At 48.4% G+C, this 14975-nt stretch overlaps 1 protein-coding gene across 1 annotated transcript; it reads right to left on the bottom strand.

The window, feature by feature from the left end:
• Window positions 1-8835: 8835 nt before the first annotated feature.
• LOC122934004 (hemoglobin heart muscle subunit alpha-type-like) lies at window positions 8836-10095 on the bottom strand. Its single transcript, XM_044289121.1, has 3 exons — window positions 9990-10095; window positions 9197-9401; window positions 8836-8946 (listed from the first exon to the last, which is right to left on the bottom strand). The coding sequence occupies exons 1-3, from the start codon at window positions 10082-10084 to the stop codon at window positions 8836-8838; spliced, it is 411 nt and encodes a 136-aa protein (XP_044145056.1). The 5' UTR covers window positions 10085-10095.
• Window positions 10096-14975: the final 4880 nt, after the last annotated feature.

Here is a 14975-nt window from a genome sequence, read left to right on the forward strand (position 1 = left end):
TATAATAACCATCTTAAACTCTATGGCTAATTATGGGAGACTCCAGTAAGGAGTCTAGCCTGTCCTGGAGTCCACAGGACAATAAAAAAGCAACCCCGTCCAGTTGGGGCCGGGTTATATGGGGTAGGGGCTTAATTAGTTAATTACTAATTAGGATACTTAGGCAGAAATTTTTGTTCATTAAAAATTCCGCCTGTCCTGACCAGCTTCACAGGGGCAAATACCCCACTTGTGCTGCTGGTTAGGACGAAAGGGAAAGCCGGAGTACCATACAGGAGATTGTGGGGGATCCCAACGGCCAGACCCCCTGATCAGACACTTATCTCCTATCCTTTGGATAGGGGATTTATTTTCCTATCCTGGAGTACCCCTTTAATATGCAGTGACATCACAGTAAAGGGTTAATATGCACAGTGACATCACAGTACAGGGCTTATATTCACAGTGCATATTAACACTTTGCATCAACCCTGGCCCAGTTCTCTAAATTGACCCTACTATCCTGAAGAAATAATAGTGCCCTCATAGTAATAGTGCCCTCATAGTAATAGCGCTCCTCATAGTTCCACCAATAGTTATTCCCTTCTAGAATGCTCTCATTAGTAATACTGCTCCCAACAGTGCCCCCAGTATGTAATTTGCCCCCACACTGCCCCACACTATGTAATTTGCCCCCCCACACTGCCCCATTAATTAATTTGTGCCCCACACTGCCCCCATTAAGTAATTTGCCCCCCACCTTGTACTTGTCTGCTGATCTGCTAGGCTGCTGCGCGGGCATGAGTTGAGTCACTTTAGAGTGCAACCCCATCCTGCGGCGCTAAATCCGGCGAGACCCGTGACCTTCTGTGGCGGGTCTCGTGGGATCACGCACCGCAGGACGGGGTTGCACTTTGAAGTGACTGAATTTATGACCACGCAGCGCATAGCATTCGGGCACTGGATCAAGGCCGAAATGTTTTGACTTAAGGACGCTCCCACCCAACACCACTGTACCTAGTATCTGGCGGTACCACTGACTTCCGAACTGGAAGACGTTATTAGATAGTATCAGGTCTAGGGACTCCTGAATGAACTGTGAAAAGATGGTGCCTTTGTTGGAGCTGCTAAGGACTGCTGCTATAGCTTTAAGGCCTGCATCATGTGGAATTCTGGTATATAAGCTCTCCACGTCTAAGGACACAAGGTGGAATTCCTCCTGCCACTCGACCGAATTCAGGGCACGGAGGAAGTCCCCGGTGTCCTTTAGATACGTGGGGGTACCTTTCAGTAGGGGCCTCAGTAACCAGTCCACATATCCAGAAAGCGGTTCAGTCGCTGATCCCATGCCGGAGACGATGGGTCGCCCCGGGGGATGGGACAGCGATTTGTGCACCTTAGGCACAAAGTACCAGACTGGGTTCTTGGGGAACTTGGGGACTAACTTATCCAGGATGTTAGCGGGGAGAAATTGTATCTCTACGTATTTGGAAAGGAGAGATCGTACCCTGGTGAGTATCAGTGAAACGGGATTGTCACCTAACTTCTCATATACGTTGGTATCTCCCAGCTGCCTGGAAGCTTCCTCCAAGTAGAAGGCCTTGGTCATCAGGACCACATTTCCCCCCTTGTCTGCGGGCTTATTCACTACATCTTGAAGGCCAGTAAGCCAGCGTAACGCTGCTTTCTCCTCTCTAGTAATATTAGGGGGTGCAACCGGGTAAATCAGTGCACGTACATCCCTAAGTACTCTTTTATGGAAGAGGTCAATGGCCGAGCCCGCCGGCATAGGGGGAAGAAAGGTGGACCTGATGCCACCTGAAAAGGATGCTGGAGGCTCCAAAACCTGGACACTTTCACTGTCAAGACCCGCTAGAAACTGAATACATGAGATTTCCTCAGTATCAAAGCGGTGCTGTAGGTGAAAATCAGTGCATTTCATTTGTGCTGGGATCTCGCCCGGTAACAGCTGGGGGTAGGTTGGACTGCGTTCTGAGAACATCTTCCTCAGGAACAGTTTACGTATTGCCTTATATAAGTCCACCTCAAAATCTGGTTACTGGTTACTGAGGCCCCTACTGAAAGGTACCCCCACGTATCTAAAGGACACCGGGGACTTCCTCCGTGCCCTGAATTCAGTCGAGTGGCAGGAGGAATTTCACCTTGTGTCCTTAGACGTGGAGAGCTTATATACCAGAATTCCACATGATGCAGGCCTTAAGGCTGGGTTCACACCTGAGCGTTTTACAGCGCGTTCCTACGCGCTGTAAAACGCTCAACAAGGAGAAACCAATGATTCCCTATGGGAATGGTTCACACCTGGGCGTTTTACAGCGCGTACGATCGCGCTGTAAAACGCCCTACGCTCAAAAAAGTACATGAGCTTCTTTGGGGCGTTTTGTCACGCGTTCCCGTACATAGACATTCGGGAACGGGCGACAATGGGCGTTCGCTTGTCTCTGTATGCGCGATTGTAAATGCCGGTACAATCGCGCATACAGAGCGCTCCTTTCGGAACGCTCAGGTGTGAACCCAGTGTAAAGCTATAGCAGCAGTCCTTAGCAGCTCCAACAAAGGAACCAACTTTTCACAGTTCATTCAGGAGTCCCTAGACCTGATACTATCTAATAACGTCTTCCAGTTCGGAGGTCAGTGGTACCGCCAGATACTAGGTACAGCGATGGGCACTCCAGTGTCGTGCACCTTCGCTAACCTGTATCTGGCGGTATTCGAAGAGACTTACGTCTTCTCCATGCAGAACCCCTTTCTTAGATATGTCCACCTCTACTTGCGGTATCTGGATGACGTGTTTCTGGTCTGGTCGGGCAGCGAGGCTCAGTGTGGACAGTTTGTGGAGTACATCAACAAGACAAATCATATGAACATGAAGTTCACCCTCAACTTCGGAGGCAACAGTCTAGAATTTCTGGACGTTAAGGTCACCGTTGTTGATGGTACCTTGCGGACCACGGGTTTCCGCAAACCCACAGCCACCAATTCGCTGCTCCACCAGACCAGCTTTCATCCCCTGCCGTCAAGGAAGCCATCCCGTATGGGCAGTTCATACGCCTCCATAGGATTAACAGCACAGAGGAGGATTATTTTAGGCAGGCCCATCAACCCAAAGACAGGCTGCTTGAGAGGGGTTATCCCAAGAGAGACGTCACTGATGCGCTATATCGAGCAGCCCTCCGCCCCCGATATAGCCTCCTCAGCGATCAGGTCCAAAATGACAACAAAGATAGATTTACCTTTATCTTCAAATTCAGTCCAGCGGCAGATATTGTAAAACGAGCAGTGCTTAGTAACTGGGATCTCTTGAAGGGTGACCCAGTTCTGGGGGATTTGGTCTCCCAGCGACCTTTAATCGCCTTTAGAAAATGTCACACCTTAAGGGACAGGTTAGTCCACAGTGCACTAGGGCAGACTAAACAGTCCAATTGGCTCCAAAGTAGGAGACCCCAAGGTAATTTTAAATGTGGGACGTGTTCGTTCTGTCCCTACAACTCACAGGGGAAGTCCTTGTCTCTAGGGGGCGTCACACACAGGGTTAATGATTTCATCACATGTCGCACCACCCATGTGGTTTATGTCATATCATGTACAGTCATGTGAAAAAATTAGGACACCCTTTGAAAGCATGTGGTTTTTTGTAACATTTTTAATAAAAGGTTATTTCATCTCCGTTTCAACAATACAGAGAGATTAAAGTAATCCGACTAAACAAAGAAAACTGAAGAAAAGTCTTTTCAAGATCTTCTGTAAATGTCATTCTACAAAAATGCCTATTCTAACTGAGGAAAAAGATAGGACACCCTTGCCCCTAATAGCGAGTGTTACCTCCTTTGGCCGAAATAACTGCAGTGAGACGGTTCTTGTAGCCATCTACCAGTCTTCGACATCGGTCTGAGGAAATTTTACCCCACTCCTCAATGCAGAACTTTTTCAGCTGTGAGATGTTTGAGGGGTTTCTTGCACGTACAGCCCTTTTCAAGTCACCCCACAGCATCTCAATGGGATTCAAATCTGGACTTTGACTTGGCCATTCCAGGACTCTCCATTTCTTCTTTTTCAGCCAATCTTTGGTTGATTTACTAGTATGTTTTGGGTCATTGTCATGTTGCATGGTCCAGTTCCGCTTCAGCTTTAATTTTCTAACTGATGGTCTCACATGTTCTTCAAGCACCTTCTGATACACAGTAGAATTCATCGTGGATTCTATGATGGTGAGCTGACCAGGTCCTGCTGCAGCAAAGCAGCCCCAAACCATGACACTTCCACCTCCATGCTTCACAGTTGGTATGAGGTTCTTTTCTTGGAATGCTGTGTTTGGTTTACGCCAAACATGTCCTCTGCTGTTGTGTCCAAATAATTCCATTTTGGACTCATCTGTCCAAAGAACATTATTCCAGAAGTCCTGGTCTTTGTCAACTTTATCTCGGGCAAATGTCAGTCTGGCCTCGATGTTTCTCTTGGAAAGCAAAGGTTTCCTCCTTGCACACCTCCCATGCAAGTTAAACTTGTACAGTCTCTTTCTGATTGTAGAGGCATGTACTTCTACATCAACAGTAGCCAGAGCCTGCTGTAGTTCTCGAGATGACACTTTAGGGTTTTTGGAGACCTCTTTTAGCATCTTGCGGTCTGCTCTTGGGGTGAACTTGCTGGGGCGACCAGTCCTGGGCATGTTGGCAGTTGTTTTGAAAGCCCTCCACTTGTAGACTATCTTCCGGACAGTGGAATGGCTGATTTCAAAATCTTTTGAGATCTTTTTAAATCCCTTCCCAGACTCATAGGCTGCTACAATCTTTTTTCTGAAGTCCTCTGACAGCTCTTTTGCTCTCACCATGGTGCTCACTCTCACTTCAACAGTCAGGAGCACACCAAACTAAATGTCTGAGGTTTAAATAGGGCAAGCCTCATTCAACATGCAGAGTAACGATCTACTAATTATGTGCACCTGGTGTGATATACCTGTGTGAGATCTGAGCCAATTTAAGAGGGAATACATGTGAGGGTGTCCTATCTTTTTCCTCAGTTAGAATAGGCATTTTTGTAGAATGACATTTACAGAAGATCTTGAAAAGACTTTTCTTCAGTTTTCTTTGTTTAGTTGGATTACTTTAATCTCTCTGTATTGTTGAAACGGAGATGAAATAACCTTTTATTAAAAATGTTACAAAAAACCACATGCTTTCAAAGGGTGTCCTAATTTTTTCACATGACTGTACCTGTCATAGGTTCTACATTGGCAAAACCATTAGGCCCTTGTTTGAGCGTATACGGGAACATCTTGGCTCTATCAGGACGGGACATGGTTCTCCGCGCCTTGTTGACCATGTGCGCTCAACCCACAATGGTGATCCATCTAGCCTCTCCTTCGCTGGGATAGAAGCGGTGGGTCCCATCCCACGGGGTGGGGACCGCCACCGCCTTTTGTTGCAGCGGGAGCCATGGGATCGCATGGTCTGAATGACAAAAATGACATGGCTGTTTTTCTTTAAGGTCCTTTCCTTCAACAATATGTTAGTATATTTAAAGATTTACTAGTCTCTAGCGCCCGTACCAAAACTTGACTATCTGTGGTTCCAGATATCCATTCCCCACTTTCTCCCTTTGTGCTTTATCTCCCCCAAGCACTATATAGCATCAGGGAATCAGCATCTATGTAATAACTCCTATGTATACCTTTTTGATCTATTTACTCAGCATCTCCCCGTTTTGCTAGTGTAACTTGTCTCCTCCATGATGTGACAGTGTGTTACAAAATGTTTCTCTGCAGATTTCTGCAGTCTGTTTGTGTAACATCGCAATGATTCCTTTCTGTATTATCTACAGTCAGGGCCGGCCTTTGGGGTGTGCGGGCTGTGCGGCCGCACAGGGCGCCATAGCAACAGGGGCGCTGGGCGGCCGACAGCTCGCAATGTATATGCGGCAGGCGAGGCTGCACTTGTGTTCTACCTCGGGGCGCCCCCTCCCCTGTCTGACCTGATTCCTCCTCCCCTGTGTCTGACCTGCCTGCTGCCCCCGCCGCTGCCAATAAGAAGAGAGACGGGAGGAGGAGGGGAGGGGCTGTGGCCACTGTGCCACCAACGTTTCTTATAAAGTTATACAAATACAGGAGGCGGGTGCCGGAATCAAATAGCCGGCACCCGACCTCTGTGACAGGGAGCTGCGATCAGCGGCAGTTGAGTTAACCCTTCAGGTGCGGTACCTGAGGGGTTAACTGCCGCTGATCGCAGCTCCCTGTCACAGAGGTCGGGTGCCGGCTATTTGATTCCGGCACCCGCATTTGTATAAATTTATAAGAAACGTTGGTGGCATAGTGCGCCCCCCCCCCAACACCCCAGTATAAGAAACGTTGGTGGCACAGTGCACCCCCCCCCAACACCCCAGTATAAGAAACGTTGGTGGCATAGTGCGCCCCCCTCCCCCCCCAACACCCCAGTATAAGAAACGTTGGTGGCACAGTGCGGCCCCCTCCCCCCAACACCCCAGTATAAGGAACGTTGGTGGCATAGTGCGCCCCCCTCCCCCCCCCCAACACCCCAGTATAAGAAACGTTGGTGGCACAGTGCGCCCCCCCCCCAACACCCCAGTATAAGAAACTTTGGTGGCACAGTGCGGCCCCCTCCCCCCAACACCCCAGTATAAGGAACGTTGGTGGCATAGTGCGCCCCCCTCCCCCCCCCCCAACACCCCAGTATAAGAAACGTTGGTGGCACAGTGCGCCCCCCCCCCCCAACACCCCAGTATAAGAAACGTTGGTGGCACAGTGCGGCCCCCTCCCCCCCAACACCCCAGTATAAGAAACGTTGGTGGCACAGTGGGAAGTGCCAATGAGGGTTAAAAAAATAATAAAAATTAACTCACCTCCTCCAGTTCTTCAGGACCTGTGGTGACGTCACTGAGCTCATCACATGGTCCATTACCATGGTGATGGATCATGTGATGGATCATGTGATGAGAACAGTGATGTCACCACAGGTCCTTTGACAGGTCATGAAGAAAGAACAGGAAACGATCAATTGGAGGAGGTGAGTTAATTATTTTTTAACCCTCATTGGCACTGCCCACTGCACCACCAATGTTTATTATATGGGGGGCGCACTGCGCCACCAATGTTTATTATACTGGGGTGTTGGGGGGGTGCACTGCACCACCAATGTTTATCATACTGGGGTGTTGGGGGGGGGCGCACTGCGCCACCAATGTTCATCATACTGGGGTGTTGGGGGGGCCCACTGCGCCACCAATGTTTATTATACTGGGGTGTTGGGGGGGGGGGGTGCACTGCACCACCAATGTTTATCATACTGGGGTGTTGGGGGGGGCGCACTGCGCCACCAATGTTTATCATACTGGGGTGTTGGGGGGGGGGCGCACTGCGCCACCAATGTTTATTATACTGGGGTATTGGGGGGGGCGCACTATGGGCCAGTGCACAGGTGCGGTGATCAGATGGATGTTCTCAGCTGGACACCGGCCGACACTGCGCTAGGAGCCTCACCAGCGGTTAGGGTAGGGAAAAAGCACTGGCCCGTACGTAATTTTTCCCTTCCCTAACCGCTGGCGAGGCTCCCGGCGCATGTGCACTCTGCTGTGAAATTTCCCTAACCTGTCGTTGTGCGCCTGCACGGCGCTGCACACCTCCTCACGTCATGTCCGGTGCGACCGGAAGTGACGAAGGTAGGGAAATCTCACGAAGTAGGGAAGTATAACATTACACCGGCCTTTGGGGTGTGCGGGCTGGTAACTACTTGGTTGGATAGTCAGCCAGCCTATGCCATGATGCCAGCAACAAGCAGTGTTTTGCTTTTTTTTTGGGGGGGGGGGGGCGCCACAAGGTTAGCTCGCACAGGGCGCCTGAACACCTAAGGCCGGCCCTGTCCACAGTGCGCACCTGGGGAGAGTCTATGGTCGTCATGGTGATGACCTAGGTTTGCCCTTAAAAGCACATCCGTGCGCCTGCACGTCAGTAGCGGTCCGAGGAAGCGCAATTCAGGGCGAAACGGCCGTCACCGCCTAACCACACCTGGGCCTGTCCGCTCCCCAGCCTGTGCATCTCACGCTACCTTGCTAACCAGCAAATAAAGCATCCATGAAGAATCGACCCTCGTGAGTGCCGCGTGTCTATTATCTACATTCCTTGCTTCATACTACTCACATCACGTTGAGCACCACAGTATCTGGTCCACAGCCGCGGGTCTAGGAGTTCCGGATTGCAGGAGGTGGGAGTGTTTTCTATATAGGAGCAGTGCCGCTGTATTTCCTTACTCACCTCCCTACCATTCATAAACAATTTAAAGCACAGATTATCCTACACTTATTTTACAGGAATACATGGATTGCAGATATGGAGCTTCCTGTTGGAGATTAAACAAAATCATTTTTAGATGGAAGAACCACCAGACCTTAACCCAGGATCAGCTGTAATCAGTGAGAAACTGAAATGTTTCCCTACAGCACCACCACTGGAGACATGAAGTATTACACCAGCGATATTACTACATAACCAGGTCCTCTAATGTACAGATTCAACTTGGGGAATTCTCCATAATAGAATAGGAGTCAGACAACCCCACTTATGTCTTCTACACCTCTTACACCCTGTGACATCATTCCTTCCTCCCCAGCGCCATAATATACTGGATTCTGATGTGCACACCATTGACCAAATTCACCATTACAGGAGCTCAAACTAGAAAAGCACAAGGAGACGGGATGTACAAGTATATAAATATTTATTACAGATCAGGAGAAGAGATCCCGGGTTATGGAGCATTCATCAGCATCATGGAGGACAGACGCTTGTAACAGGAGACACATGGACATAGATCTGAGGAAGATGCCTCCCGGTCAGCTGGAGATCAGGGCAACTGCAACCTCATTGAGGAACTTGTCACAGGCCGACTTGTCCACATCCGGGAAATTCTTGACAATGACCTCCAGGAGACAACCGCACAGCAACTGGGGATGGATGATAGGAGTCAGTGCATGCTCAACACAACAATTCTTAGAAGGATGTTTTTGACAAGTCTAGCTGCCTTTAACCCCAGAAATGTCTCCACTCTTGTCCATGGGTTGTGTCTGGTTCTACAGCTCAGCCATTAATAGTAAGGAAGAACTGCAATACCAGATACAACCATGGACAAGAGTGGCACCATTTTATAGAATGTTACAGGCTGCATGTATACCACTGGACAGATCTGCTCCTCACCTTGATGGTGTCCACACTGAGCTTCAGCTTGTTGGTGTGCATCTCCCGCAGTGTGGCCAAGTTCTCCTGCAGTTTTCCATAGTGGTTGAGGGCATCATTAATGGCGTGGATGATCTTCCCTCCATGTGTCTTCAGATCCTGACTGCCGGGGGTCACGTCCATGTGAGTGAAGTGGGACTTGGTGTCTGGATGGTGCTGGAAGAGACTGAGGAAAGAGGAGCACCGAGTGTTATAGGAGAACAGTGTCCAACTTTAAGGATGGCTGAGTATCAGGTAAAGATAGCTACCTCCATTCAGAAGCAGCAACACACCCATCTAATTGTAGTTCAGTTCCATTGAAGTGAACTGCAGTATCACACACGGCCTGTAGACAGGGGTGGCGCTGTTTAACAGAAAGCAGCCATGTTTTACTAATCCTGTGCAACCCTCCTTCACCTGGTATAACACTAAAGGGGTTTTGCAGGATTAGCATCGACAGCACCACTCTCACCCACAGGATGCGTCTGGTACTGCAGCTCAGCCCCAATAACGTGAGTGAAAACAATGCAATAAGAGAACTTATGGACAAACTGCTCTGCCAAATAAAAAATTCACATGATTCATCTCACCCAAATCCTGAGGTCTCTGGACACTCAGTGTTACTAGATTACAGTTTCTCAGGTCAAAGGAAGATTCCAAACAAACCTGATACATTGTTGCATGTAGTGCAGGGGGCGGAGCTCCAGGTGTAACAATGTATCAGCTCCTCCTTCCCAGCCCCTTGTAGCAGTGACTATCTGGCTCTGCCGCTCACCTCTCCATGGCTTCACCTCCAATCTTCTCAGCGTCAGCGTCAATCTTCACAAACAAGGGCTCCAAAGCCGCCTTCTCAGCATCTGATAGCGCCATCCTGGGATGTGAAGCTCCTGCACAAGGGCCAATCTGCACTGAGGGGCCCCAGACTCCATCATCACCTTTATATAGGGAGGAATGGCTCCTGATCCAGCACACCTGGGGCCCTACAGGAGAGCCCGACAACCTGGCCTGGCTGACAACTCCTGGACTGGAGTGCAGACACAATCAGCTGGTGGCTCTTGTAGATTAGGGGAATGTTCACTGACAGATTTTTGTTATGGATTTTCACTGACATTTAGCACCAAAGATAAATTCCCAATTATTTCAATGTTAATTCAAACATCGCTTTTTCCCGCTTGTGGTTTTATAAGTCCTGCTGTTAGTTGTAATAAATTAGGACAATGTTTTTATGTGATGTTTTTGCTGTTTATTGCGTTCTTTGGTGCGTTTTTTTTTTTTTTTTCATGAAGACCACCAGCTCCAGAACTTATCTGAACGTCTATGCAAAATATGAAACTCAGGGCAATAGATCGAGTGTTTTTGCTCCTCTAGCATTTTTTTTAAACACAACAGAGGAGTTTTATCAAAACTGGTACAAAGGGAATCTGGCTGAGCTGCCCATAGCAACCAATCAGATTCCACCTTTTATTTTTCAGAGCTTCTTTGGAAAATGAAAGATAGAACATAGAAAGCGCTTATACTGAGCAAAAACAAACAAACAAAAAACCAAACACATTTTTCAGGCATATTTTTAGTGGGAGAAAACGATGCCAGAGAGAATGTGTGTGAGGAGGAAACCTCGGGGTGGAGTAACACATGGTAGCGTTATCACTGTTTAGGGTCCTGTAGGGGGCAGTATTACTAATGGGGGCATTCTAGAAGGGAATTACTATTGGTGGGACTATGAGGAGCACTATTGCTATGGGGGCACATATTTTTCTTTAGGATAGTATTTGGGGGTATCGGGGGGCACAGCGAGCAGCAGGATAAGGGCTCATGCACACCATGGCCCTATCGTGGGCCGCATACAGGGGGTCCGCAATACAAGGGCATCAATTAAATTCACTTGAATAGGTCCGCAATCACGGAGATGCGGAATGGAGGCATGGATCAGAAGCCCATGGAAGCACTACAGAGTGGTATTCTGTCCGTGCCTCCGCACAGCAAAAAAGTAGTGCATGCACTACTTTTTTACGGTGCGAAACGTCGGATGCGGATCGAGGACAGCAGCATGGGGCCGGCCAGCACACGGTCGTGTGTATGAGCCCTAACACTGTGGGAACTCCGGGTTGGGGGGGATGATAGAGAAGGGAGGAAGCTAAGACGTCTGTGTGTCACACTCTGCAGAGACGAGGCCGCTGAGAAAAGATGTACGGACCAAATGGAGAAGATGATGACAGAGAAGATGTACATCGGAGGATACGTCACCTGGGAGGCCCTGGAGGTGAGAGGTATGTGCTGCTGTATAGCAAGTCCAGTAAAATGTGGTGTGTGGGGGGAGGGGGGTGACTTAGAGAACTGGGCCATATGAATTGGGGCTTGGGGTAACAGGAGAAAATCCACCACAGCAACACCCCATATGCAGAGGCGGCTCTAGACTTTGTGAGGCCTTAGTCGAAAATGGAGCATGAGGCCCCCAAGAAGATCGTTGATTTGCTCGTTATCTCCCGTACGGCGCCCCGGCTCAGTCCTCAAGAAATAAGCTGTGTCAACCACAGCACGGAGCAGTGGTGTGGTCAACACTCCCCCTCCATGTATCTCTAGGGAAGACTCGGAGATACACAATTGCTGTATCTGCGGCTCCACCATAGACACATAGAGGGGGAGTGTTGACCACCGCTCCGGGCACAAGGATAGCCGGAGTACCATACAGGAGATTGTGGGGGATCCCAACGGCCAGACCCCCTGATCAGACACTTATCTCCTATCCTTTGGATAGGGGATTTATTTTCCTATCCCGGAGTACCCCTTTAATATGCAGTGACATCACAGTAAAGGGTTAATATGCACAGTGACATCACAGTACAGGGCTTATATTCACAGTGCATATTAACACTTTGCATTAACCCTGGCCCAGTTCTCTAAATTGACCCTACTATCCTGAAGAAATAATAGTGCCCCCATAGTAATAGTGCCCTCATAGTAATAGCGCTTCTCATAGTCCCACCAATAGTTATTCCCTTCTAGAATGCTCTCATTAGTAATACTGCTCCCAACAGTGCCCCCATTATGTAATTTGCCCCCACACTGCCCCACACTATGTAATTTGCCCCCACACTGCCCCATTAATTAATTTGTGCCCCACACTGCCCCCATTAAGTAATTTGCCCCCCACCTTGTACTTGTCCGCTGATCTGCTAGGCTGCTGCGCGGGCATGAGTTGAGTCACTTTAGAGCGCAACCCCATCCTGCGGCGCTAAATCCGGCGAGACCCGTGACCTCCCGCGGCATCACGCACCGCAGGACGGGGTTGCACTTTGAAGTGACTGAATTTATGACCACGCGGCGCATAGCATTTGGGGCACTGGATCAAGGCCGGAATGATTTGACTTAAGGACGCTCCCACCCAACACCACCGCAAGAACAATTTGTACTTGCGGCAGTGTCGGATGGAAGCCAGAGCGAGGCCCCCACAAGCGCGAGGCCTTAGGCGGCAGCCTAAGTGGCCTAAAGGAAGAGCTGCCTCTGCCCATATGTGCTCATATACTGCTGTATGGGTGCACCGCACGGCAGTGATTTCCCGACCAGCGCCGTACAGCACTGTTTCTGCATCACCTTTCGTATTTTTTAAATTTTCCTGGGGAAGATCTTGTGTGAGGCTTTGTTTTATTTTTTATTTTTATTTTTTCGTTACAGACGCTGCAAAACCAAACATGTCTACATTTGTGTTTCAGTTTTACACAATAAAATAATTTTTGAAAAAAAGAAATCATGTTTTTGTGTCACCATTTTTGGAGAGCCTTTTTTTCTTCTTCTGCCGATCGCCTTGTGTGGGGGCTTGATTTTTGCAGGTTAAGTAGATGTTTTCATTGGAACTATTTTGAGGTAGATATGACTTTTTGATTGCTTGATATTATGTTTTTTGTGACCAAAAAATGTCTATTATTTCGATCACCTGACCGGGCAGATCATATCATATTTTTATGGATGTTACACACATGGCGATATCTAATATGCCTATTTTTTTTTATTATTATTATTGAAAATGGCTTGCTGATGGGAAAGGGCTGTTTTTTTTTTTTTTTTTTACTTCAAACTTATATTTTTTTTACCTATTATACTTGTCTTGGGACTTCAACTTTTGGGAGTCGGGCGGTTTATTTCCATGGTGAAGCAGGAGGCCGTCCGCTCCCTGCTTTACTGTTCCGCTGGTCTGTGGCGCTCCCCGCTCAGGCCGCGCTGCTGGCAGTGGGAGGAGCGCTAAAAGCCCGTGAATCAGCCTCCTGCACAGCCAGCAGCGCGACGTGTGTGTGAGCGCGTCCTGCTGCTGCTGGGAACGCAGGATGTGCCGATCATCAGGGAAGCAGGTATTAGTGTTTTTGTTTTTTTAAATAGAGCTGGAGAGGGCACTAGGGGTCAAAGGGGGTACAAGGAATACATAACTACTGTAAGGGGGCACAATGTGGGCATTAGTCCTGCATTCATTAGAGATGTCGCAAACATAGAATTTTCCGTTCGCGAACGGCGAACGCGAATTTCCGCAAATGTTCGAGAACGGGCGAACCGGGCGAACCGCCATTGACTTCAATGGGCAGGCGAATTTTAAAACCCACAGGGACTCTTTCTGGCCACAATAGTGATGGAAAGTTTGTTTCAAGGGGACTAATACCTTGACTGTGGCATGCCGGAGGGGGATCCATGGCAAAACTCCCATGGAAAATTACGTAGTTGACGCAGAGTCGGGTTATAATCCATAAAGGGGATAAATCACCTAACAATCCTAAATTGTTTGGAATAACGTGCTTTAAAAGATCAGGTATGATGTTGTATCGATCAGGTAGTGTAAGGGTTACGCCCGCTTCACAGTGACAGACCAAACTCTGACAGACCAAACTCCCTGTTTAACGCACCGCAAACAACCGCAAACTCCCCATTTGCACAAGGTTGGATACCAAGCTAGCAATGTCCCGTTCCTTGTCCTCACTGATGTCATTGAAGGTCTCTTCCTCCACCCAGCCACGTACAACACCAAGGGTCCCCGAAAGGTGACAACAAGCCCCCTGGGACGCCTGCTGTGTTTGGTCTTCCACCTCCTCAAAGCCACCTTCCTCCTCTGACTCCTCTTCTTCAGACTCCTCTCTCTGCGTTATTATAAGGTGTGTTAAGTAGTACTATTCTTATCAGTTTAATCCCTGTTACGTCCCCTATCAGGGGACGTGTATGGAATAGATTTTAGGAACCGGGAGATGGAAAAAGATGCTTGGTCGGTCCTCCTACTTCAAATTTGGGGCACTGCGCGTGCAATCTAATTTGCCACCAGATATGAGTGGTGTGTTAACTAGTACTATTCCTATCAGCTTAATCCCTGTTACGTCCCCTACCAGGGGACGTGTATATGGAATCGATTTTAGGAACTGGGAGATGGAAAAAGATGCTTGGTCGGTCCGCTTAATTCCACTTTGGGGCACTGCGTGTGCGCTGTGTAATGTACTGTGCAATCCCAATATGTGTGGTGTGTTAAGTAGCACTATTCCTATCAGTTTAATCCCTGTTACGTTCACTAGTATTATTATTATAAGGTGTGTTTAGTAGTACTATTCCTATCAGTTTATTATCTGTTACGTCCCCTATCAGGGGACCTGTATGGAAAAGATTTTAGACAACCGCAAAGAGTTGTCAATAGTTGACACACTCATGACATACATTTTATACCTCTATGCTATGCTTCAATCTTGGTGTAGTGATGACTGTGCTCGTGCGAACGTTTGGGAGATTGCAGCCTATG

Source organism: Bufo gargarizans, chromosome 4, assembly GCF_014858855.1.
Source record: "Bufo gargarizans isolate SCDJY-AF-19 chromosome 4, ASM1485885v1, whole genome shotgun sequence".
NCBI classification, from domain to species: Eukaryota; Metazoa; Chordata; class Amphibia; order Anura; family Bufonidae; genus Bufo; species Bufo gargarizans.